This window comes from Podarcis vaucheri, assembly GCF_965113315.1.
Source record: "Podarcis vaucheri genome assembly, chromosome: 11".
NCBI lineage: Eukaryota > Metazoa > Chordata > Lepidosauria > Squamata > Lacertidae > Podarcis > Podarcis vaucheri.
In genome coordinates, this window is record NC_138749.1 from 45,091,311 (window position 1) to 45,118,808 (window position 27,498).

Below are 27,498 nucleotides of genomic sequence, written 5' to 3' on the forward strand. Positions count from 1 at the left end.
AAGCCCACCTCTTCAGGGGTAGCACCTGAAAATGTATTGGGACATATGTAAGCTTTCATGGACTCAGGCCTACCTGATCACATGCATCTGACAAAGTGAGTACGAGTCCATAAATGCTTATCCTATAATACAGTTACTTGTCATCATTGGTTTTGCTGCAAGTAATCTGCTTTTTTAAAAAAAAGCCTTGGAGATAGGAACCATCACCAAGGCTGAGCTTGGAGGTGATGGACTCATAGAACAAACAAAGGGATGTACCATGTCAGACTGCAGGTGAGATATACAATTTTTATGTTGTCTCCCAAATGTTCTGCAGACAACAAACAAAATCCCCTACAAACGCTCTTCTGTTCTCAACAAACAGCTGGGAAGGCTCATATAAAATAAATAAACCCATCTTGTCTGAATTAAGCTGTCTCTGCCCCATAACTGGACCTGAAACTGGATTGAAAGCAAGGAATCTAGATAATTTGTGTCTTCCGGGGAAGTAGGAAATAAGAGTTGGGACGCCACCAAACCACTGAGCACCTTGCCCAAGAATGGAGCACTGGAGAAATTGCCTGATACAAAGGAGTTCAAAAAGGACCTTGTTAACTCAGTCTTTACCTGGACCAGCTCCTTAAGGCTGAATGGAACAGTTCCCTCTCAAAGGAACATTGACCCTTACCACCTTGGCGAGTCTCCCTTGGGCAGTACCATGGTACCTTGGTTTTAGAACAGCTTAGTTTATGAACAACTTGGAAATAGAACGCTGCAAACCCAGAAGTGTTTTAGTTTGTGAACTTTGCCTTGGAAGTGGAACATCAGGCTTTCTGTTGACTGTTGAGTCCCGAGCACCCACAACACAGAAGTGATATTTTGAGCTTCTTTTTTGTTTTTGTTTTTTGCATTTTTGTGTGGCTTTTCATTTTTTGACTGAGACTTTTTCTTCATTTTATGGGACTGACATGTGAGTGTCGCTTGTGACTTCGTTTTGTGACTGTGGCTTGTGGCTTCGTTTTTGTGACTTGTTTTTGTGACTGTGTGGAACCCAGTTCAGCTACAGATTGACTGCAGAAATGGATAAAAGCCCCCCATCCAAACAAGGACTATCATCAATGCACGTAAGGGAATTTTTTTTTTAATTTTTGTCATCTACAATACTGTCTTATTTATTTTATAGTACAGTACGTTGATTATTGCTTTCATTTTATGGATCAATGGTTTCGTTAGATAGTAAAATTCATGTTAAATTGCTGTTTTAGGAGTTGTTTTTAAAAGTCTGGAACGGATTAATCCATTTTGCATTACTTTCTGTGGGAAAGCAAGCCTTGGTTTTAGAATGGACTTCCGGAACGGATTAAGTTTGGGAACCAAGGTACCACTGTATCTATAAGCCAGGAAGGACAAACTTAATGTATACATTAATGGTGTGTATTTTATGCATTTTAGACACACAGAATTGTAGAGGTGGAAGGGACCCCATGGGTCATCTAGTCCAACCCCCTGCAATGAAAAAGGAAATGGAAGACTCCCATGCTTTGGCCCTCAGCCTCCTGAATCTGGTGTTAGAGGGGATATTTCACAGGGAGAAAAGATAGAAGAAATTTACAAGGAACAGTAAGCCACTGTTCATTCCTCACCTACCTCATTCCAATTATGTTGTTTCTTTTAAAAAGTAGATTTCTAAAGAACAATAACAGCTCTGATTCTTCCATGCTCAGAATCTAGGTGTCGTCTGCCTTCTGAAGTGCCATTATTCTGTCCTTTCTGAATCTGAACATGCAGTACCATAACTTTCCCAACAGGTTTGAATGCCTGCATAGCCTCAGATTTTCTGTAGAAAAATAGCTTATTCAGAGACTGAGAGCTGAAAACCTGACCCAAACATATTATGTAACCTCTCTAAATCTATCCACGGAGTGTGTCCACAGGTTACTTTAGAATGGCAGAATGGCCCTTTTCAGAGGCTCTCGTGGTTAAGGTTACTGTAGTAACATTACTCCAGATCTTTTCTACAGGTTATCCCTGACACAATATACCCTTTATTTCTCTGGAAACTGAGTGCATGAATAGCTATCAAGCTCATTTGTTATGAGATACTGTGCGCTTCCATTAGATAATTCATTAGCTAAATAGCTTGCTGTTTGAATCTCTCGGCACATCTCCAGTACTTTTTTTCAACACTGTCTTCTGTGTTTTCTTTTTGTGACAAAGGATCCAGATTAACAACATGAGCACAGAGAGAAAGAAGAACTGTCCTCAACCAACACAGAGGAAAAGACGTTCATGAAGGCGGTAACTTTATACTGCTCATTGTGTTTGGGCCTAGACGGCAAAGCAGATCGATGCCGCTCTCTCCGGCAAGGTAGGTGGGGGCCTTTCCTCTGCTAAAGTCCTGTCACCTCATTCTAACCTATGACAGTGGTCAGAGCGGCTGGACCTGTGACAAATTGCTTTCTTCTGCTTACAACAGTTCCTGCTGGGCCAGAGGCAAAGTTGCCGCAAAAGGAATATTGGGCAACTGCATTTTGTTGGGTTGTTAAATTTCTAGCCCACTCCCTCGTCGATTAACAACCCCAGCATAAAAAGATGCCATCACAGTCAAACAGCCAACAAAAGTAAACAGAAGATTCAATATTAAAATAATCATATTCTAGGCTGCATCAACAGAAGTACAGTGGTACCTCTAGTTGCGAACGGGATCCATTCCGGAGGCCTGTTTGCAACATGAAAAGAGCACAACCTGAAGCGCCGTATCTGCACAGGGGCACGGCACGATTTGGCGCTTGTGCACATGCGCGAAGCACGATTTAGCGCTTCTGTGCATGCGCGAGTGGTGAAACCCAGAAGTAACCCTTTCCGGTACTTTCGGGTTGCCGCAGGACGTAACCTGAAGGAACATAACATGAAGCAAACTTAGCATGAGGTATGACTGTATAGTGTCCAAACAAGGGAAGTAATAAGGTAAAGGGACCCCTGACTATTAGGTCCAGTCGCGGCCGACTCTGGGGTTGCGGCGCTCATCTCGCTTTATTGGCTGAGGGAGCCGGCGTACAGCTTCCAGGTCATGTGGCCAGCATGACTAAACCGCTTCTGGCGAACCAGAGCAGCGCACGGAAACGCTGTTTACCTTCCCGCCAGAGCGGTATCTATTTATCTACTTGCACTTTGAGGTGCTTTCGAACTGCTAGGTTGGCAGGAGCAGGGATCGAGCAACGGGAGCTCATCCCGTCGCGGGGATTCAAACCGCTGGCCTTCTGATCAGCAAGTCCTAGGCTCTGTGGTTTAACCCACAGCACCTCAGTGGGACCACACCGGGAATACTCTGTCCAGTTCTGGGCACCACAGTTTAGGAAGGTGGTTGACAAGCTGGAACGTGTGCAGAGGAGGGCAGCCAAGATGATCAAGGGTCTAGAAGCCAAGCCTTATGAGGAACGGTTGAAGGAGCTGGGTATGTTTAGCCTGGAAAAGAGGAGACTGAGAGGAGATACGCTAGCCATCTTCAAATATCTCTTATGCTCAACTGCATTAGAATGGGTGCAGCAGCTGCAGGTGGTGCAAGCCTTGGCCCCAAGGAAAAGATCTTCAGGGCAGTTTGCCCATCCTGGTTGTACCTCCTCTCCAGTTGCCCTCTTTAGGCACTCCCGGCGCTGCCTCTTCTTTGCTTTTGTTTCCTCTCCTGCCCAAACATGCTTTGCCAACAGCCCAATCAGGATGTGAGGCCCTGCCCAATTCGCCCCTTTATTCAGGATACACTCAAAGACAATTCAGCCCTCTAAAATTTACCAGACAATTATGGGCCTAGTATGAAATCTGAGCTGAATGAATGCATGTCTAATAAGAGGGGATATTCCTGCAGCTAAGGAGCCCTTTTACGTTGTTTTAATTTCAAATATACCAAACCGAGGACTTGGGAATCCTTCATATTGTTGCACGCCACCCCAATCTCCGAGTGGTGTGAGATCCCAGGAGTCCCAGGTGCTTAGCCAAGGGTTCGTGTTTCTTCAGAATGAGGCACAGTGGAATCTCTGGTGTCCTTATGATACATGGTTTATTTGCACATATATACAACTGAATGGAAGTGAGAGCTGGACCATCAAGAAGGCTGATCGCCGAAGAATTGATGCTTTTGAATTATGGTGCTGGAGGAGACTCTTGAGAGTCCCATGGACTGCAAGAAGATCAAACCTATCCATTCTGAAGGAAATCAGCCCTGAGTGCTCACTGGAAGGACAGATCCTGAAGCTGAGGCTCCAATAGTTTGGCCACCTCATGAGAAGAGAAGACACCCTGGAAAAGACCCTGATGCTGGGAAAGATTGAGGGCACAAGGAGAAGGGGGAGACAGAGGACGAGATGGTTGGACAGTGTTCTTGAAGCTACCAGCATGAGTCTGACCAAGCTGCGGGAGGCAGTGGAAGACAGGAGTGCCTGGTGTGCTCTGGTCCATGGGGTCACAAAGAGTCGGACACGACTAAACAACAACAACAAAATATACAACTGAGTCTACATTGGAGGGGCTCACAGCATCAAAAACCCAAGTGGGTCATTCTTCTCCCATAGCCACCACCTTGGAGTCAAAAAGAAAGCAGACATGGCTTTTTCTCCCAGCTGCCCAGGCTGCAGTCTTCCAGCTTCTAGCTCACATCACTCAAAACTCCCAACTCTAGCCTTTGTCTTTCTAACTTTTCCTCTGGCACAGAGGCACTTCCTTTGTTGTCTTAATGGCCCATGCTTAGAGGGCCATTACCTCACCAGGAAGCTAGCCTGGCTGTTCCAGGAATTGAATTCGTGCTGGATCTAGGAATAAGAAGTGGGCTCAAAGCATGCCGTCTACCCCCACCAACTCATAACAATATATTCAAAGCTCATTTGGGCATATTCGGAAAAACAGTGAACAAAAAACATACCGGATCTTATGGCCAGAAATATCCTGAGATGACACAGGGGAAAGTTAAGGACTGTACGTCAAACGACAGTATCGGTCAGTGTTCTGGAGGAAAGCCTCATGAATAGTCCAGATCCTTGGAGTAAGGGTGGGATACAAAATATGGCAAACACTATGAGCAAGAGCAGAAGATTTATCATGGTGTAGCAAATGTTTTTATTGTCCTCTTATGTGTAGGATTAGGTTATTGCCAGGCAACAGAAGGATCCCATAGCGGATCAAAGAAAGCAGTAAAGTATCTCAGTGCAACCAGCCTTCTTGCACTTAGGAATTTTCTTCTGTTAAAACAACAAACGGTGTGAAGCATTTTAAAGCTGAATCTAATCACAGCTACATTTCGCTCTCAAGTGCAGAAATGGGTTTGCTTTTTATTCTGCCAGCTGCATTAAGAGAAACGTTCTGTGCTGCTGCGCCCAAGCCATTCGGAACATAAGAGCATTCGCATTAGTAGCTTATCAATTTTGCATAAACTATTGTGGCTTTGTAGAGAGTGCCTTTGATGGAGACTGGCAGCAGCCACAAGAAAACAAGACTCTTCCTTCCCAGTGTGCTCAGGAAAACAGGAATAAAGACAGCAATGCAGAGTCCTCTGGTTGGTAGGGCTAAATCTATCCTTGTGGCCTTCCTCACTGGCCACTACATCCTTCAATGTTCCCACTGTTAGATTGGGTATTTCAGCCTTTGGTAGGACATGGAGGTATATTGGTTAGTGTGCTGTTATAGAACAGTGGCATCTGAAGCCATATTGCAATAATCACATAGGCTATATTCAGACAGCGCTTTATTCAATTTTCCTGATGTTTCCTTACCTGACAATTCCCACTTCTGAAAATCTAGGGGAAGTTTAATGCTTATTTCTGTGTTGTTTCCAGAAATAAATCTGTTTCCAAACCTGTTAACTCCGAAAATGACAGGAGTATTGCATTGTAATTTCATGTGGCAAAATTTGGGGTGGTATCCCACTATTTAAAATTCCCACTATTTAAAAATTTTAAATGCCTGTTGTCATTCATATATATATATATATATATATATATATATATATATAGCCCTGAGTGCTCACTGGAAGGACAGATCGTGAAGCTGAGGCTCCAATACTTTGGCCACCTCATGAGAAGAGAAGACTCCCTGGAAAAGACCCTGATGTTAGGAAAGATGGAGGGCACAAGGAGAAGGGGACGACAGAGGACGAGATGGTTGGACAGTGTTGTGGAAGCTACCAGCATGAGTCTGACCAAACTGCGGGAGGCAGTGGAAGACAGGAGTGCCTGGCGTGCTCTGGTCCATGGGGTCACGAAGAGTCGGACACGACTAAATGCCAAAACACAAAATTTAAAATTTAGTGTGACATAGCGGTATAGCAATCAAAAAGCCATAGTTCCATAATGCAGCACATACTGCAGTGTAAAAGGAGCATTAGAAATTGGGAGAGAAACGCTAGCATCATAACCAGCCGAACTAACACAAGAAACCCCACATCTGAATGCAGCCGTAGTTGTTTGGTGTTTTTGCCCATGTGTTTGGGATCTTCCCACAGTATATCAACCAGAGGCCATACAGTTCATGGCACTGGTGCAATTACTTAAAACATACAGTATATAACCCATCTAGAAGGAGGAAAACTCTGATCCTAAATCTTTGCTGCCTTGTGGGTTATCTTCAGGAGGAAAAAAGGCTAAGGAGTAAACCCTACACAAATCCAGAGTGGAGTCCCTAAGATGGTTTGGTTCAACTTCACCCTGAGAGGTGCAACTTCATTGTCTCTTGGGACAGATGGACGCCAACAATAACCACCCACTAAAATTTATCAGAACTGTAAGGGGTGTTTCAGTTTGTTGTGGTTGTTGTTGATAATAAATAAATCACTCACCCTTCAGCAGTCACCACAGGGTACAACATTTTAAAAGTCAGTATTAAAAACAGTTTAAAGAAATTACAATCAAAGGAACAAGAGGACTCCTGAAAACAAAGACCAGGATAAAGAGGTGCAGCTTCAAACATAAGTCAAAACTACATAATGAAGGTGCCAGACACACCTCTGTGGGAAGGGAATTCCTGGAAAGGAAATGTGTAGAGAAGTAATTACTGAGAATTACCTTAGACATGCTTGGAGTTTGAAAAGTGTTCTGTTTGTCATTCACCACAGTGTTTGCAGTGGAAGAACTAAATATGCATGGCCAGAATGTTGGGAAATGCTTAGTGACATAGTCACTTAGCTGTGCATCAAAGGTTATTTTTAAGGCACATTTTACGGTTATTCTGGCATTTTTATGGAAACTGAGATACCAATGGGGGGGAAAAGCACATTGACGTCCTAGTGATTTCTAATGCAGCTCCTGTAACTATGTGTATATGATGTGGCACCAAAATACTAACTATTTGTGCATCTATATATACAATAATGCAAGTTCTATATACAGTAATGAAAAAGCCGTCAAGCCTCTGGCATTTAAAACCTATTTCTCACATGGCTAACCTTCTGAGCACGTTGGCATTCATCCATGGAAAAACCCTTTCCCCCATTATCACGTGCCCATGCGAGAAGAGTTCATGTCAGAAATGTGGGTTAAATATGTAGACCAATATGAATATTTCATGCATAATTTCCAGTGTGCTGTTACATATTTATAAGCAGCAACCCCTATCTCTATAGCTAGGCATACCATACATACGCAGCAGCATTTAAAAAAGGGGGGGGGCCATTTCTTGGCAGATGAAGTTAACTGAAGCTGCAACCTTATGCATGCTTATTCAGTTTTTAATGTGTTGTTGGGCGCCACCCAGAGTGGCTGGGGCAACCCAGTCAGATGGGCATGATATAAATAATAGTAATAAATAATAATAATAGTCATAAGTGGGAGTTTCTCTTGAGTACATATGCATAGGATCAGGCTGCTGTCAGAAAAATGCAAGTGCACTGAGGGTTAAAAACAGGAGCTGGCTTTAGCTGTGTGTTGCCTGAGTATATTAATTGTGCTAAAGAAAGCGACATGGTATCAAAGATTTATGGAAATAGGAAGGGAAAGTGGCCTGCTGGGCAATTAGCTGTGCCCCAGGGCCAAGGAAGGGTCTCTCGGCTGCTTTTCTAAGATAATCAGTTTCCCTTTGAAATGCATCAAACCCTGGGACTTCTCCCCTGAAACACAATTCCAGTGAGCAAAGAGTTATGTTATTGGGCCTTCTTTGATTTACACCCCCACCCCAATGCTTTTATTAACCCCTTCTCCATTTTTATGACCCACTCTTTATATTTCCGTGGATGAAGCAACACAGGTTATTTACTTCGTTTTGGAGAGGAACTCGACAGCTACATAATCTCCTGCTTCTCAAAGGACACCGTGCCATTATTCAAGACACAGAAAAGGATGAGAAGAATTATTCAGGAAACTGAATACCTTCTATAAATAGAAAAGGCCAGCGATCATGGACTCTTCAGGCGAAACGAAACAGCAAGGACACTTTTATCAAGGAAAAATGCTTGACAAGAGAGGCCAGCAGGTATGCCCCCGCTCTACCTACCATAAATATCTCCTCTACTGCTTCTTGGGGCAGCACAGTGTCTACATGGCCCTGGGAACAAAGGGCATTTTGAGCAAATGTTTCTGAGCACAGCAAGCACCGAAATTCCCCTACAGCTATAGCTTTGATGTCTTTCGCAAACAATTTAAGACATTTGCATATTGGTAGGTGCTTGAAGGGTAATAACCACACAGGATTATTTTATTTAATGAATGTGGGTTGCATTGTGAGCTGGGCAGATGGGGCAATCACAGTTCTCTCAACCACATACTTAATCCAGTATCAACGGGTGCACCAAACAGCCACACCCACTACATGCAGATTGGTTAGGTGAAGTAGCCAAGTCTGTTAAAAAATAGTGCAATTTCTTGGTTGCGAAACACGGATCAGAGTCAAGCGCACCTGGATTACAGCAGTGCTTCCCACACCTTTATCCAGACTTTCAAATTCCTCCCTGTTTTATCCAGAATATGATGACCATCACATGGAATACGGGACAAGCTTGTTTTCTGCTGCTGTGCAAGTTGGGACATGAACCAATGGATTCAATTTAGAAGATTCCAACTAAACATAAGGAATAACTTTTTGACAGTAAGAGCTGTCAGGCAGTGGAATGGACTCCCCTGGAAGATGGTGGTGGACTCCCCCTTCATTGGAAGTTTTTAAGAAGAGGTCGGATAGCCATCTGTTAGGGATGCCAGATTTCTGCATGGCAAGGGATTGGACTAGACCAATGTTTGAGTCTCCAGCTGTTTTCGGACTACAACTCCCATCATCCCTAGCTAGCTAGCAAGACAAGTGGTCACGGGTGATGGGAATTGTAGTCCAAAAACAGCTAGAGACCCAAGGTTGGGAAACACTGGACTAGATGGCCCTCAGGGTCCCTTCCAATTCTACAATTCTGATTCGAAATGTGAAGAGCCTCATTTTCAGAAGACACTTTTGAGAGAGAATTCCATGCACAGGACTTCTTCCAGCAGCTACATTCGGCATCTGAAGGAACCTCTTAACTTACATTATTTGCAGCTTACTTTTCCTCCCAGCGGGACGCGAGTGGCGCTGTGGGTTAAACCACAGAGCCTAGGACTTGCCAATCAGAAGGTCAGTGGTTCGAATTCCCACGATGGGGTGAGCTCCCGTTGCTTGGTCCCGGCTCCTGCCAACCTAGCAGTTCAAAAGCACATCAAAGTGCAAGTAGATAAATAGGTACAGGTCCGGCAGGAAGGTAAACGGTGTTTCCGTGCGCTGCTCTGGTTCGCCAGAAGCGGCTTAGTCATGCTGGCCACATGACCCGGAAGCTGTACGCCGGCTCCCTCGGCCAGTAAAGTGAGATGAGCGCCGCAACCCCAGTCAGTCACAACTGGACCTAATGGTTAGAGTTCCCTTTACCTTTACCCAATTCAATAGTAAGGTAATCAAAGCAGTGCCTTGCAGCCTGTTACTTAGCGAGTTTCACAGCTGCACAGACATTTGAACCCAGGTTGTTTTTAACCCAAATCAAACGCTGGGCACTGCACTGGCTCTTCTGTTGAGAAATGGTGGCAATGTTTGCAGATGCGGACAAAACTACTTACAAGGCACACCACCGTTAAAGCACTTAAAAAAATTAACTATGCTACACACTTTTAAATGTTTTAGATGTGCTGGTATTTAAAAGCAAACAAGCAATGAAGAGGTCGGCGGTTTACGCATGTTGGTAAAGCATTCATAGCCCCTCTGAAGCTGTTCACTCATCATGCCACACAGTCCCTCATTCCTCTGCTGTTTGTGAGCAAGAGAGAGAGAATTAATATGGAGGGTGGGGAGCTTCTTCACTGCCTGTTTGGTTTGCTTCAGAAACCGTTGCAGCTGCTGAGAGGGCAAGGAGGAAAGAAAGGGGGGAGCAAATAAAAAGAACCCAGTGCAGACTTGGTATCAGATCAACAGCTGCAGCAGAACTCGGTTGCCTTTTTTAGAAGGAAAACTGTGGGAACTCTTGATCTCCCAACGGCATTCCAGCGTCTGCATGTGCTGTTTTGAGATCAACATGCAAGGGGCCCCACATGTCATGTACCAAGATTCCAAAGCGCCACCAAATGTCAGAGGCGACACAGCAAAAGTGAAGTTTGTGTGCAATTGTAAAACCTACTATTTTTAGACTGCAGAAATATGACCATTGAAAACAAAATTGCTGGTACGTGGAGGAGGGGCATGCAATATACACACGCAAGAGCTGTGGAGGAATAGGCAATGGGACGTCCTAATCCCAGGCACTTATATTTAGAAGTAGCCAGACTAGAGTTCCACCCATCTCGTACAAACGGCTCCAAGACTACTTGAAACATCTGAATCCAGAGTGTAGCTCCAAAGCCTGGGCAGACCACCATGGATTAATGTCATTTCACAAAAGATTTTTGGAGATTATGTTTAGAGTCTAAGGATAGGAGGCACACTTGGCAGTGTAATCCTAACCATGTCTACTCAACTTAATTCAATGGGGCTTACTCCCAGGTAAGTGGGGTTAGGATTACAGCCTAAAAGTTGGTTATACCGTATTTTTCGCTCTATAAGACGCAACTTTCCCCTCCTAAAAAGTAAGGGGAAATGTGTGTGCTTCTTATGGAGTGAATGCAGGCAGGAGGCTCTGCTCAGCGCTCCCTTTAAAGAATGTGTGGTCACTGACGGGCTGCCCTTCTCCCTCCTCGGGGAGGGAGGGAGGCTTTTCACATGCTCCATGCAGCTTGTGAAAGGGAGCGCTGAGCAAAGCCTGGGATGCATACAGGTTCTGCTCAGCGCTCCCTTTAAAGAAATTTTTTTTCTTTGCATTCCCCCTCTAAAAATTAGGTGCGTCTTATGGTCAGGTGCGTCTTATGGAGCGAAAAATACGGTGCAGTGTTACCTCGGGTTAAGTACTTAATTCGTTCCGGAGGTCTGTTCTTGACCTGAAACTGTTCTTTTTATTTTATTTTTTTTTGACCTGAAACTGTTCTTAACCTGAAGCACCACTTTAGCTAATGGGGCCTCCTGCTGCTGCCGCGCCGCCAAAGCACGATTTCTGTTCTCATCCTGAAGCAAAGTTCTTAACCTGAAGCACTATTTCTGGGTTAGTGGAGTCTGTAACCTGAAGCGTATGTAACCTGAAGCATATGTAACCCAAGGTACCACTGTACTTGGATCCCACTGAGATCAATTTGAAACGTTAGTTAAGTTCCTTTCCTTTTGACGGGAAGCTGTAACTTAGACTGGATCCAATTCCAAAGCTTTGCAAGAGCTTTGCAAGCCCAACCTGGTACTCTCTTGATGTTTTGAACTACAGCTCCCGTCAGCCCTAGCTAACATGGCCAATGGTCAGGGGTTAGACTTGTAGGCTACAACATAGGGCACCATGTTCTATTTTACAGCATGTCTGAATTTGGTCCGAACTGCTGGTGTAATTCTTGCTTGCTTTGCAATGCTAAAAAAGAGGAAATCCCCAGAGCCCTGAGAGAAAAATAGAAAGACCAAGCTACATTTTAGTTTCATGTTACATACACAGTGCTATTTTTCTGGGAAAAGAGGTGCCGGAACTCACCACGTACGCCTCCCTTGTTCTCTTAGAATGGCAATGGCACCCACCTGAGAGGTGCTGGAACTGCGTTCCGGTGAGTTCCAGCTGAAAAAGAAGCCCTGCATACACACAAATAAGATAACAATAATTAACTGGTAACTGGGGTGGAACGGAAGTTCCAATTTTATTAAGCTGCTCATGTATTTAAAATTAGAAAGAATCCCTGTGTTGTATTTCAGGGTACTGTGAGCCACACAGCGATACTAATCTCACAGATACAACAACAAATACTCCAGGCCATATCTAAAATCTGTCTCCTACTAAATCCTTTCTTCTTAGTAGCTGTGTTTATTTTAGGGCCTATTAAGATGGGCTGCACCAAAGGCAATATACTTTGGATGTTTGTAGCTAAACTGCAGGAGGATCACATAGAGATCAGGAATCAAGTTAACATTCATTAAACTTTCAGTGCTTAGCTGCATTTTGCTAAATTTAATAATTGCATCCCCACCTTTCAAGTCTGTACAGCAGAAGTAGTGCTAACAGAGCCTTACAAATTATTAGTTGTCTCAAATGAGCTCTGAAACTTGAGAGGAATATATATTTAGAACAGCAATAGTTTTTAAAAAGTACAATCTCAAATTTGATTTTTTTAATAAAAAGAAAAATGTTGACGTTAGGTAAAGAGGAATTCAATTTTACTGAAAAGTACCACTGCATTATTTCTTATTTAAATGTGCTTGTTTAGTTAAGTGTCATCTGTTAGAATCATAAAATTATACAGTAGGGACCCCAAGGGTGTTGTAAACAAAATCTGTCCTTATTCCCTTATGGGGTACTCAAGAGCCCTTATAGAGTCCTTTGTAGGTTCTCCATCGGTAAGAGAAAATAACAGAGGCCAACCAGAGAATATTGAGAAGCAAAGCAGCTAGTAAGCCTGATCTTTATTAAAGCTGTTAGCAACAGGGTGCTCCCCTCACATGCAAGAGAGAGGAGGACCACCCAGAACAAAGGTGTGCCTGCTCTTATATAGACATTTTAAATTGCCCACCCTGGAGTCTAAGACCACCCCCAAAAACATCATACCTACATCACAGAAAAGGCGGTCTACAACAGAAATCTGAGTGCATTGTTTATCTCCTGTGTGGCAAGTTACCTGATTGACTTTTCTGGTAGTCTGGCCATTCCTTTGAGATGGTAATCACTTAATTCCTGAGACAATGGGAAGGTTCCCTCACCCCCTCCCTCCTTGCAGAGAAACATTGGGTCAGTTTGGGAGTCAAAATGGTTTCAGGACTGTCTTCCTGTGCTGCTTCAGACATGTGGTTTATATATTTATGCACGTGTTTGCTTGGTACATTTATGAACATTTATTATATATATGAAACCTTAAAATTTTTATTACAAGGGTCATTTAAAAATAAGGGATTTAAAATAAAATTACCTTATTGGTTTAATGTTTCTGATTTCCATGTTTCAAACTTCAAATGGTCTTTTCAAAGATACCTAAGAAATAACAAATCCCAGAATCCGCATTTTGCAGATTCATCAGCTTGAGAATATAATGAACTGGGTGCAAAAAGAGACACAAACAAATAAAAGGTTAAGTATATCTCTGGTGCCCCTTTGGAAGGCTTAAGGTAGGTTGTTGTCTAAATTGCAGTTTTCAGAAATCAGACTTGCATAGTATTATATTAACAGAATCTGAACCACCTTTGTACCTAACAATTGTACTTCTTCTACTGAAGACACTTTCAAAAAAGCACTCGAGTTTTAGTTTAGAATGGGCATACCAAGCCTTTTTGCTTGTCTGCTTTTTTAAAAGCCCTTCTGAACATCACAACAGCATGCTTCACCCATTCCTGTTCCACAATGGCTTGAGCACAAAGATTCAAGCTTGTATTAAGCCACAGTTCCCAGTTAGTTCAAATCAGGGAATGCTAGCTTAATGCAGCTAAAATAAAAATAACGGAGAAATGGAAGGGGTGGGAAAAGTGTGCTTGGTATTCCATGGTTTATGAAGGCAGGAATTAGCTCCAAGAAGGCTTAGAGAACTCCAAATAAATGTGATGCAATTTGCAAAATGAGGAAATGAAATATGGCTCCTTTGCTTAAAAAAGGGGGCAAATAAAATAAGGTTATTGAATGCGGACACAGAAACAGTGGGACAACTCCCCTAATAATACAGGAAGCAGCAGAAAAAAGCCCCAAAATGAAGTGACAGAAACAAAGGGCAGTTAAGACTGCTGTCTACACTCATTTCAGTTAAGTATTTGATTGTGTGGGATAAATGGATCACAGAATGCAGGAAAGACTGGACTACTTTTGTCCATTTTTTGTAGCAAATCACATCAACTGCAATACTTTTTTCTTTTAGTTATTTCTTTTCAGTTAGAATGATACATCTTAAAATAGCATTAACGTTCAGTTAAAACTGTGGTACTCCAAGTGTTATCTCAAAATATTCCAACTAGCAGCAGCCAAGGTGTCTAAAAAATAATGCAAACATATCGGGTCCATTATAATGAATAAAATAATTTTTATTTTTTTATTTTTATTTTTTTTACAAAGGTTATAGAATTGCCATCTACCTTAAAAGGACACCTTTTTTTTTTAGTAATCAACACTTAATTTATTTTATATGAAGAATGTATCAAATAAATTTCAGTAAATTCAAGGGATTAAGTATGAAAATACTTAAATACATTTTAATATCCTTTTTATTATCATTACACTTTGCCATTGCACTGTTTAAAGTAATATAATAGAACAACATTGCTTTGAAGGGATTCATTAAAACCAAGACAACATCTGTAGGGGCAAGCAATTTTTTAAAATTCCAATCCAGAATAACTGGCTGAAGGCCATTTGCTGTCTGAATGATGCCAGTGACATGAACTTGATTGTATGATTCCAGCACTTAAAAAGAGCACATTGGTTATACATGGCTTTTCACCTTGGGCTACAATTATGCTACCAAGCTCAACTGGAGTCTGAAATCAGTCATGTGGCATTGTGCACAGTATCTGAACACTGTTTAGAGTCCTTGGTTGCCCAGATCTGATGAAGGTACAGCAGGCGCTCCGAGGTTCGTGTGCTTACATTCAGGGCGGGGTGAACCTTGCGAATGCCCGACTCCTCCATTAGCGACAGGCCACAGATCCCAAAGTAGGCATGCAGAGCATCTGGGAGGAGACATCAGAGGATGTGCATTATTCTGCAGTAGACAATTGTCATTTTCTCAAGAAAAAGGTATCTCACTGCATGCCAGTAGTAAACATAGCATCAACACACAATATTCCTTCTTGCTGTCTGAAAAATGTCTGTAGTAACTAAAGCTTATGGGAGACAGCAAATTGGGGTGGAGGGGGAGAGAAAGGGACCATGTATGCCAAGCATAGGAGCCAACTCAGCCAAGGTCCCTTCGCGTGCCCCCCAATAGAATATTTGAGGGGGCCAGGCCCCCCTAAAGTTGATGGGTATTGCCATTCAAATGGTGTGTGTGCGCTACGTCATGTGACTGATTATGTTGGGCAGGGCTTACCTCCCCACCCCAGTATTTTATGAAGTTGGCTCCCCTGATGCCAAGGACCAAGGAATTCCACGCTACACAAGCGCATGTCATTCCACTAAAGTAGCACTGATCCACCCCCTGGAAGCAGTACATACTTGTCATTATTAAAAGTTTGCATTACTTAACAGAAATATTCAACAGCACTGCTTCCCAATTAGCGAAGTACTGTTGACCCCCCGTTTTTCAAAAGCCAACCCATGGACCCCCTACTTTTGAAAACATGTTATCTCTATGGTATTTTTTGTTATGTGAATGGTGCCATGAACCCCCTGGGTGGGATAAGTGGACACCCCTGGGGTCCACGGCCCACCAGTCGGGAACCACTGTTCTACAGGGATGCCACTGAAGGTCGTGACCATACTCTGCCTCCTGGGACAAAATACAGTCATGTAGTCATGCACATCACATTACACCTGCTTTTATATTAATCTTTGTCAGAATCCACACAATATTCCAGAAATGAGAAAAAGCCTGGTGAAGAGTTCAATCTCGCTCAACAATTTTGGGGTCTTCCTTAAAAAAGCTCAACTACTTTTGGGGTATTCTGGCTTTTACTTTTGAAAATATGACAACCCTACATATCGTCCAAAACCAATTTGAAGTCCATATCGTGATATCAGATTCATTATTTTTGACCTGGCACTATACTGCTAATTATGATGTGTGCATCCTGAAAAAATCACAATGTAGAAAAAACCGTGAAGCCAGCCAATGCCTCTACATAGCTCCATCCTTATTCCAGACGTTGTAATGTATCAGTTTATCACAATGTTTAGCTGGTGATATATTGTGATGTTGAAAACAAGGTGTAGCTCAGCCCTATAGAACAGCTAGCGGGTCCCAAACTAAAGGACAGGTGCCTCATAATTTGCTTTAAAGTTCCCAACATCCCACATACCAGGTCATACAGTCAAAAGACTAAAGTCATCACATGTCTTCAAAGAGATACATGGCAATTCCAAAAGGCCGCTCAGTCTGTTTTGGAGCCGCTGTGTTGTTCCAGTTCTATTCATTATTACAGCCTAAACTTGATCTGTTAAATCTGAATCTCTACACACATACCCTGACTATATTGCAGAATCTTAAAAAATAAAAAGTGGTCCACAGCACGTCTATAAAAATTCAACCCAAAACCTAGCACAGTGCATGTCAGTTGCTACAACAGGTGGAAAAACAAGAGATTTGCCAAGACCCTCAGCAATTTCAAGCAATCCATGAGGAGAAAGGTTTGGGAACCACTGTCCTACGGTATTGTACCTTGCTTAAGCCACCCAGAAAAGTCTGCATTTTCTCACCATCTGCCTTCATTCCTGGAAGTACCAAAGAGAGGGAGATTGCACTATGTTGTTTGATTCTTTATTAGGAAAAAATCAGAAAAGAAGGAAGCCACTCAAATAGTCTAACTTGATCATTAACACCCTGACCTGAGAGCCAAAATTCAGAGAACGACCACCCGTGTGAAGAAACCTCTCTTCCAAATCATTGTGAATTGAAGCTCCTAGGAAATAATTCACTGTGATTAACAACTAGATCTGTCCATCAAAGTGAAAATCCCTTCCCCCACTCCTTCCACAACAGATGTAACAAAGGTGGTTGCTGCTTTTTTAATTGTTGCATATTTGGTGAATGGAAAGGACCGTTTAAATGGTGGTATCCAATGCACTCATTCCACTAGCACATGAATTTATGCTTGCCCCACCACACACCCTCCCCCCAAAGGACTGAGGGAACCTACAAAACAGAATCAGGGAGTACACAGTGGTGGTGGTGGTGGTGGGAGAAACATGTTGCAAATGTAAAGACTTCCTTAGCGTTACACAGCATTCCACCCAAAACTTTACGAAATTGAATTTGTATGCGTGCTCAGAACCACACCTGAAGAGCTGATGCCAACAACCAAATAATACTAAAAATGTGCAGCTGGTCAACCAAGTGAGACAGTGTGTTGGATCTGGAGACACAGAATCTACTCCTGCAACTGGGCATTCCTGGTTCCTCCACTACACTGTAGCCCCCGCAGTATGATGAGGCATGGGAGGATGGCTTCCAAAAGCAGAAGTTCCTTCCTGCTCATGAAAGACCACCTTTGAATCTGGATAACTTCTAGATGTCAGACATTTTCCTAAGGATGATGGGTCATATGCCATGTCTGGAAACACTTCCAGAGAAGTATTAATAAGACAGAAAAAGCTATCCTGGTTTTTTTCTTTTCTAAAAGTGCTCAAGCGTTTTGTTTATATCAAGGCTGTGTCTGTGTGTGTGTGTGAAATTTTCAGCCCAAAGGCCACATCCCATCATGAACAACCTCACAAGGACCACAAGGGCAAAAGCTGGTTGGGGCAACAAATTTTTTACTCTTTGATAGTAAAGGACATTCCAGCCACATGAAAATCAAATGTTTCTACCTGTCTCTCTCTCTCCATTCAGGTAAGCAAGAGACATCACCACAATTCAAGGAAACATTCCAGCCGGTCAAAAACACTCGAGGACCTGGGATAGCGAAGGGTGTGGGCTTAGGAAGCGGCAGAGCCTGGACAGAGAGGCCTGGAAGGTTGAACTTGTTTTCAAGGCCTGAGGTTCCCTACCCTACCTTACAGAAAGGAACAAGGGTGTCAACCTAGAGGCAAGAGAACAGAAATGGAAGCAGGAGAATTTGTGCTTTGATCTGTATCTTTCTAGACCAAAACGCTCATTTTTTTTTATTGCTTATGCTGTTTAGACCTTAAGACTTACAAAGTTTCAATACCTGGTTAGTCCTTAGTCGTGGTGGTTCCTTCCTTCTCTCCCACAAGTCTCAAGCTGTTAAATGATGATGCTTAGTTAAACCAGCATTCCGAGCACAATTTCCAACTACTTCTATGGATAAAAGCAGTTTTAATGCCCCTCATTCCACGCAGCAAGACAATTTTAGAAGCTATCAGAACCTTCAGCTGTTTAAGGAATGGCAGAGGCTTGAAACTGCTGAAAATTAGGCCCTCTGATCCAGAAGCCCAACCTTGTCAGCCATTCTCTGTAAGTGCATGGCACATAGTACAGAAGACTCTGGTTCAAATCATGACAGCAGGAAGCCCTAGCTCAAACAGAGAACTTCAGCAAGCTATTCCATTGCTCTAGGTCTAAAAACGAACTAGTTAAATCAGCTTATTGCTAACTGCAAGTGATAGATTCTATCCTACCTTCCTGAAGAATAGCAGACGTCTGGAAAAGATGCTAGCTGGGACTGTCAGAATGTCCTTCTAAAGCAGGAGATACCAACACAGAGGCATTAATACCACACTTCAGAGGTTCCACGGCTGAGTTCTAGCATTTGAAAATACATTCCAGAGCTAAGCCCCAGCTCAAAATAAGCCCTAAAAGAAGTTTTCTTGCAAGGTTGCCAAAGCTCTGGGCAGACTATCATGAACTGCCTACAGGTGCATGTGGAAGCAAGGGCATAAGCTACTGGCCCCACCCCCATACCAAACAGCACATGCTACAAGTTCCAACTATATAGGGCCCTCCATTTGCAGTCTAGCACACAAAAGCTTCAATTGGTGCATCCTCCATATTTCAACAGCACACGGAAGATGGGTTGAGAGTGGAGTTCCAAAGTGCTGCTCTACATGCTGCGTTCTGCACCTATACACGAATGCCTGCCTATCATTTCTACCTCTCTCTCCAACGGTAGAAAGGTCTAGAGGGCTTTGGGGGATGCAGCCCATGGCCTGCCCAGCTCTGGTGTAAATGAAGAACTCACAGACAGGAAAGCTGGCATCCCAGGAGAATGGCCTCCAGCAAGTTGCAGTGTCTTCTGGCCCCTGGCAATATTTTTGAATTTACAACCGTACACATCATTCCAAATTCCGCCATACTGTAAAAGCCATGTTGTGGTCACAGTTCTAAGAACACTGAAAATGATTTAATTTTTTTCTCTGCCGCCACCAGTTTGACATTTCAGTGACCCCAAGGTTTTTCCTCATTAGCCACAGCAGTTCAGACCCCCATGCATATCTGATTAGGATTTTTTGCCGCAATTTGCATCATTTTACATTTTCTGAAACTGAACCTCGCTTGCTATTTTACTGGCTTTTCACGCAGTTTGGAAATACCTTATAGGGCTCTTCAGTATCAGCTTAGATTTTTATCATCCTGAATAATGTGAAGCCATCTGCAAATTTGGGCATTCAGGAGTAAGTTGTACAGATCCATTCTCCAGAAGAGCCTTGTGTGGCTGCACGACTTACATCCCTTTATTGTAACAAATGTCCATTTACCTCTACCTTGTTCCTGTTTTACAACCCATTACCAACCTGTAACAGGAAGAGTATTATCTTATGTATTTATATACAATACTTACATGCCACCCAACAACACAACTTCTCTGGTTAGTTCCTATGACTGGTAAGTTTACTTAGGAGACTTTGGCAAGGTATTTTCTCAAAGGTTTTTGGGAGTTGCAGGTATACAATATATAGTGGATCAAATTTTGGTACACATTTGTTAACACTTTCTACACTTGATCTTAGCCAAAAGGCCGAGAAGCGATAACATTTGTTAACACTTTCAAAGGCGAGATAAGTAGTATATATTCCCTCTGTGCAAAGTGATCTCCCCTTGTCAATATCTATCTTCAATAATGGTTCCAAAACAGATGTTATGCTAATGGGTTGTGTAACTAAACGGGAACACTGACAACAAAAATGGATAGGAAAGAGATTCATTCCTTAGGACAATTACGCAAATGCGGACACCATACTCCTTTTCTTAATGTGCTACTTCAGCGCCACTATACAAACACTAATATCTACTTCCAATTTCCTTCACCTTCCGTTCTCATCTACTTTTTCACTATGGATGTAGCACACAATATTGTTTTCAACCAATCTACTGCTGGCTATGTAACCAAAACACCAGCTGGCACAATCTGTAAAGCCAAAATCATGGCCTAAGAAGTTCTTATAAATGATTTGCGTTAGTAAGAGCCTGTTAGTGTTCAGTGTCACTACTCTCTTATACCATACCAAAAGGATTAATGTTTCATTTTCATATTATAAGTATTTGGCTATGGTTTCTCTTCCCACCCCCTCTCCTTCCCCCTTGCCCTCTCATGTAGGTGGGCAAAAAAAGTTCATTTACCTGGATGACTGTCTGGCCATTTAGCAAATCCACCAACAAGGCGATCTTGGGTTGATAAAATGTAATTCCTGTTCTTTTCATAGTTTGTATACTGAAATATTTTCAGAAGCTGAAAGAAAGGTTTGTCGTGTTAACACACATTATCAGTTTTAACATGCACCAGAAGTACAAATAGAGAATTGTAAAGTTTGTATACTTTTTTTAAGAAGAAAAATGAATTTCTAGAATTAACTATAGGACATAAAATAGCACCTTTGATATTAAAGGTCAACCTAAATTAACTTATTAATGCAGAAGTTAAACAGTCAAAAGGCAGATTATGAATGACAGTGTCATGCTTCAACTTTCAAGTTACCTTAAGAGTTGCTCCAACCCAAAATGAGTAGCAGGTATCCACAGGCTTGTTGGGTCGGCCATGATAACCATTCTGTTGCCGCATAATGCACCATCTCCTTATCCTGTCCAGCTGTTTCTCAGAGAATACCTCTTCAAGTTTACCCATTAGGCATAGGGATGCAATACCACAAAAAGTAGAGCCACCTGAAAAACCAGACAAGATTTTCCCAAACATAGTTTTCAGTCTTTCATGGAGCTACTGAGGAAGCCCAGTTTACATAAACTACTGTATCTAAAAGACAATTTTAAGTGATACACTGTCATTCACCCTAGCAGAGAGAGGAGGCACTGAGTTAAGCACATGTAGAGCTGGACAAACAATTTTCAAACAAAACGACTGGTAAGCCACTCAACCATGTTACTGTTTTGTTAACCAATTGTCATCCCACTTATACCACCGTATGCATGTTTGTTACTTTGCCTGTAGTTTTAGGCCAGGCGCAGATGTAACACAAGAATTAAGGGATTAGACTATGCTATCATAGGCTCCCACATACGCACATTTCCCCCCAAGTCTGGGCTCACTTAAAAACTTCTGCAAAGAGAAATGCACATGCCGAGAAGCTTCCTTTTTGCGCTTGGTTTCATTGAAAGATACCGACAAAAATTGGGTATTGTGAATCTTGTGTTGAGTCCTCCTTGTTGAAGTAATGACCTTATTGCTTATTTATCACTTTCACAAGGACTCTCAGCACAAGATTCATGATATCCAAATTTTGTCAATAACCTGCAATGAAGCCAAGCTCAAAAATAAAGTTTCTCAGTGCGTGCAGTTTTTCCTTGCAGAAGTGTTCTATCTCATTACCACTGTATTAAAGTGATCCTTAAGAAAACAAATACTCTTACCATGAGATTCAAGTCCGGCTCCTTGGGCAAGCCCATTGTCATAAGACTGAAAAGGCAAAAGGCAGGCAAATGTAAGCATTCATGCAGACCTTTGAATGTACACTTCATTTTAGTAAAACTACATGGCCTTGGCCAAAAGTTGTTTCTAGTCTCCAACAGCCTAGGAGATGACTTTTCAAAGACACTGGACTAACTTCAAAGTTGCAACCAAATGTATACAGCTAGACAGTGCTTGAATTCATTAATAACAACAAACAACAACAACAACAACAATAGGTGGTGGTGGTGTTCTTCCACTCTATACAGGAGCCCAGATAATGCCATTATGAAAAGACAATAAATTCATTGACAAGCAGTTGTGACTGCTGTGGGTCAGGGTTGGGGGAAGAATGCAGGCAGCAAACAATGTCCACCCTTTCCTAAAAACTAATCAGCTGACTCAAAATAATCTGCTACTTGTAGACACCGGATGCCCAGATAATCAGGTGTGTCATAAACAATGAGAATGAAACATCACACCAAGTATAAAATGCCGTATTTTTCGCTCTATAAGACGCACCAGACCACAAGACGCACCAAGTTTTTGGAGGAGGAAAACAAGAGGGGGGAAAATCTGAATCTCAAAAGCCAGAACATCAAGAGGGATCGCTGTGCAGTGAAAGCAGCAATCCCTCTTGCTTTCTGGCTTCTGGGATAGCTGCACAGCCTGCATTCGCTCCATAAGACGCACACACATTTCCCCTTACTTTTTAGGAGGGAAAAAGTGAGTCTTATAGAGCAAAAAATACGGTAATTAGCTTGAAGGTAGGTACAGGACCTAGCTTACTCCAGCACCAAACTCGTGATACTTAAAAAAACACAGAACACTGACCTAAGGTTTATCTGGATGCTGAGACTGACTGTTGTCATTCTGCTTGTAAGATAACTGGGAACTTTGCCCTTTTAAAGAAGGAACTGCAATCCTCCGCCCTTCCAATAATTATTGCACTCATATGTTTGACTGACACAAGACAGGAAATGTGAAAAGCCAAACAAACAGCAGCCTTTGCTATTTGCATAGAATATATATTTTTAGCCTAATTACAGATTCCTAATTGTATTACTGAATGTGTAGAGAAGTTTACTCTATGCTCAAACTACAGCTATGCAAATCTAAAGCACAGCCCTTTAGGACGCTGGGCAATTCTAGAACAGACTAGAGTGTTGTTTTCAAAACAGTTCCTGGTCATTGGATTTTTCTGTAATATTTCTTCCTGCACATTACCTTTGGTACAGAAGTTGTCACTGAACCAACTTTGACAGTGCTAAAGCTTGTGTATCCCAATACTAAACAAACCAGTAAATCCAAGGAAAAAACCAGAATACGTGAGGGTCAAGGGGCCCTTAGAATGGCATGAGCTGTGGTACAGAAATACAAAAAGAATCTAAGTCTATGAAAATATTGTCTTGAAATAATATTTGACTTGCCAAAAGCGTTGCTACCTAACCAAATTATATTCAGCAGCATTCAAATTTCCACTGCAATGATAAAAACATATAAGCTTGAACGAGCCTTATTTTCTTGCAAACAACAACATAAGAGATGTTGAAACAAAAACTACATCTTTGAATAATAGCACCCTTCCAACAATGGCAACTGTTTTGCCTATGATAAAGGGGACATTATCAGTACAAGCCAGAACTGTACACAAACCAATAGTTCACTACAATGAAATACATGGGCACCTCAGAAACGTAGATACGGTGTTGAAAAGAAATATTTCCATTTTCCATTCTCCATATCACCCTTTTTGAGAAAAATTCAGGTTGCAAGGGAAGTTGCTATTTTGAATATTAGTGCTGCAAAAATATTCTAGACCAGTTGGGTACTCAAGAGTACGCAGTACCAGCAACTCTTTTGTTGTTGAGAAAAAGTGCGACACACATACTGTAACAACTTCATGGTGAGTATCAGCACCTATTTTTCTAGAAGAAGAAAAAACGCTGTTCTAGATTAATCTAGGTTAATAATAATTGTGCTTGTTAATTCCTAAATATAATACTTTTGCTTCTAGAAGACTCATGTCTGCTATGAAGAAACTCCACTAATGTATTCTGGTGCTGGGAATTTTGAGAGATCTCAAGCACGGAGATAACAAATTTTTCGTTTATGACGACACCTAATTTTTTTAACCCCAAATTAAGAAATCAGTATTTTAAATTAGGGTTGCCAAAACTACGAATGACACTGTAACTTACAAGCAGATGGAAAGGTAAAGGTAAAGGACCCCTGGACGGTTAAGTCCAGTCAAAGGTGACTATGGGGTTGTGGCGCTCATTTCTCCACAGACAGATTTCTGCGTCACGTAGCCAGCATGACTAAACTGCTACTGGCGCAATAGAACACCGTGACAGAAACCAGGGCACATGGAAATGTCATTTACCTTCCCACCACAGCAGTACCTATTTATCTACTTGCACCAGCGTGCTTTTGAACTGCTAGGTTGACAGGAGCTGGGACAGAGCAACGGGAGCACACCCTGTCTTGGGAATCCGAACCGCCGATATTCCGTTTGGCAAGCCCAAGATGCCCAGTGGTTTAGACTACCATCCATGCATAAGACGGCTCCAAATGATCCTCCCCCATTTACAGGGAACTACATGTGGGAGCCCCATGCCCTTTTCTTGGTGGTGGACAGAAGGGGTGAATTTTTGTCCCAATTGAGAAACAGGGTGGAGTAAGTCTGATATTGCTGTGCAGTAAATGTCTCCCAGTTTGATGTTTCTTGGCATCGACTGGTAGAATACAGCAGCAGCAGCAGCAGCAACAGCAACAACTGGGGACTGCAGAGAGCAGGTTGCAGAGGAAAAGCAGCAGGCTCTCTGCAAAAGCCTCACTGCCTCTGCTTTATATGTCACAAGCAAAGGTAGGGCCCCAAATTCCTATGTTTGCTGCCAGATGCCTACTTCTGCTTGTACACAAATAAATTCTGCTATGCTCTATGAAAAGATTCACATAGCCACTGGCGGGGGAACGGGGGGGAGGGAGCGCACTGCCCCCGGCACCATCGGGAAGGGGGGTACCACCGCGGCCACCCCCCAGACACGCACTGCACACACCCCACCACGCCGGGTGGTCTGCCACACCCCCGAGACACGTTCCACGCCCCCGCCTGTTCTCGGTCTCCGGTGCTGGAGCATGCAGCTTCGCCACTGCACATAGCACATTTGTAATCCCCCTCCCCTTTATATGTCTCTCTCAGAAATATAGCATTCACTGTTTTCCTTATACTACCCAATAGTATTTTTGACCTTTCAAGCAGCTCAGGACGCATTCTTCAAGTTTCAGTTTTTAAAAGTCAACTTTACCACAATCGCCTCCCAGGACACAGCTTACCTAATGGCAATTTACACATTCATTCCTGTACAGCAGTTGAGAGCTGACTGCTTACGGCTTTGGCAGAATCTGAACTAAAGAGGGAAAACATAGAAGGACTATCTGTTTGACGTGCTTTTCAAGAGCAGCATTCTGGAGCACACTTGAGCATTCAAGTGTATAATCAAGTGTACTTGAAGTCTAGTGTCTCACTACAAGTGTTAACTATGCAAGAGCTACTGGTTTTCTGCACATCAGATCAAGACCAAAAATACAGCATGCCAGATTCTTGGCATTGTGCAGGATTGATGGTGCAGTGCGGGATTCTGTTTTTATGAAATAACTGGTGGCAAAACTGCAGCCTACTGGTTACTGCGCATCTCTAGGAGAAGCCCATAGAGACAGTGCCTAGGAAGTGTCAGTCTGCCATGCTAATGATGGTCTGCTGGTGCAGATTCCAAACTTGTAGTGCAAGTTTAACTCATTTATAGTATCAGCTAAAAGAGAACAGGAAACTCAGGGCCTGGGTTGTTAATCTGTAACCCATGTACTCTGACAGATAATAGGCAATAGCTCATGCTGTTCACAACACAATCCTGTATTTCTATACTTACAAAAGGCAACATTTAAATTATTTGAACTTAAGCTAGATTTATACCTTAAGTAAAGCTGTGCCCAACTAGCCACAGCAATTATATTTTCACCATGCTACAGGGCAGGATTCCAGCGTTGCAATCACACTAGTATGGAAAACGTTTACGTAAAATGTTACGTTATGAACTGGTAGCTTTTCAGTTTTTGAAAGGTCTATATGCCAATAACATCATAAAGGTAAAGGGTAAAGAGACCCCTGACCATTAGGTCCAGTCGTGGCCGACTCTGGGGTTGCGGCGCTCATCTCGCTTTATTGGCCGAGGGAGCCGTTGTACAGCTTCCGGGTCATGTGGCCAGCATGACTAAGCCGCTTCTGGCGAACCAGAGCAGCGCACGGAAACGGCGTTTACCTTCCCGCCGGAGCGGTACCTATTTATCTATTTGCACTTTGACGTGCTTTCGAACTGCTAGGTTGGCAGGAGCAGGGACTGAACAACGGGAGCTCACCCTGTCGCGGAGATTCGAACCGCCAACCTTCCAATCGGCAAGTCCTAGGCTCTGTGGTTTAACCCACAGCACCACCCGTGTCCCAATAACATCATAAAAAGCAGCAATATAAGAATTTTGAATGTTGAAATCCTATGGCTATGTACCATATTTCTAAGTAAACGTACACAAGATTGTAATGTTGGAGCCTTACAGTGCAACCGTATGCAAGCATATTTAGGAATAAGTCCCACTAAGTTCAGACTTACTCACAGCTAAGTTCACAAAGGATTGCAGTCTGAATTGCCCAGAAGGGCTAATACTGTCCATGAATGAATGCACAGAATACTTAATATTTCTTGTACACAATCAGAATAGGCAACAATTTATATCAAAGTGGAGGCTATTTAGCAGTCATGAAATCCATCATTATTTCTAGTAAGAAGAAAAACTAAGTAGCGTATATCACTGTAGCATCATAAAAATTCATGTTTTAGAAGTCCTTTGTGTCCTAAATCATTAAGCATATCCTAATGTTGTCTCTCTCACGCTGCTCATTACAAAGGCAAATCTATGCATTAATGCTATAATATTCTGCATTAAATATGTTTGGATGCAGGAAAACTGGCAAAGAAGCTGCTTTATTGCTTTAGTTCCTCAATCAACACAGGAATACAAAATGTATGCATATGAAATATTAAGAAAAGATTCTCTGAATAGAGGAAGTTGAAAAAAATTGATTTGCAAAACTCACCATGCTCCTCCTGATATAGTCAATGGCTTTCTTCGTATCCATCCCTGACCAGTTGTTAAGCATGTAGCATATACAAGCAGCACAGTACACAAATCTCATGTCATTTTCACTTCCTTCCAGGACTGCACAAAAACTAAAACATATAGAAGTTATGCAACAGTTACTGCTCTGTTCAACTGAATCTCAATCTGGGTTTGTTTGGGGGTTTTTAGAACAAAACGTAATTTACTTTAAACTGTCAGTTTCTATGGGAAAATGATCTAATTATCTGCTGAAAGCAGAACCCTGTCAGGTGATTACAAGACCTCTTTCAGTCATTTACTACAAAGCCAGCATACACACACTAGCTAGTGAAAGTACCATTTTGACCAGCCAGCATACCCACCACTCACCTGAGTAGCAGG

The 27,498-nt window shown here is 42.4% G+C and overlaps 1 protein-coding gene and 1 long non-coding RNA gene across 4 annotated transcripts in view; one reads left to right on the plus strand and one right to left on the minus strand.

Moving 5' to 3' along the window:
- Positions 1–885: 885 nt before the first annotated feature.
- LOC309514501 lies at positions 886–18,092 on the plus strand. The gene is made up of 5 exons (XR_014212012.1): positions 886–1,103; positions 1,432–1,599; positions 2,197–2,347; positions 8,195–8,427; positions 17,976–18,092. It is a non-coding gene; the product is annotated as an uncharacterized lncRNA (long non-coding RNA).
- PGGT1B (protein geranylgeranyltransferase type I subunit beta) overlaps positions 14,490–27,498 on the minus strand; it is a 29,248-nt gene continuing 16,239 nt past the window's right edge. The window contains exons 5-10 of one of the 3 annotated variants that reach the window (XM_082191621.1): positions 27,095–27,227; positions 21,906–21,951; positions 21,019–21,203; positions 20,664–20,772; positions 18,725–18,784; positions 15,028–15,159 (exon numbers count right to left, since the gene is read on the minus strand). In XM_082191621.1, the coding sequence (XP_082047747.1) occupies positions 18,759–18,784; positions 20,664–20,772; positions 21,019–21,203; positions 21,906–21,951; positions 27,095–27,227 (499 nt within the window). In that variant the 3' untranslated portion in view covers positions 15,028–15,159; positions 18,725–18,758. Of the gene's footprint in view, positions 15,160–18,058; positions 18,166–18,724; positions 18,785–20,663; positions 20,773–21,018; positions 21,204–21,905; positions 21,952–27,094; positions 27,228–27,498 lie in introns of those variants that run through there. The other 2 variants (XM_082191622.1, XM_082191620.1) reach the window with 2 other exon arrangements.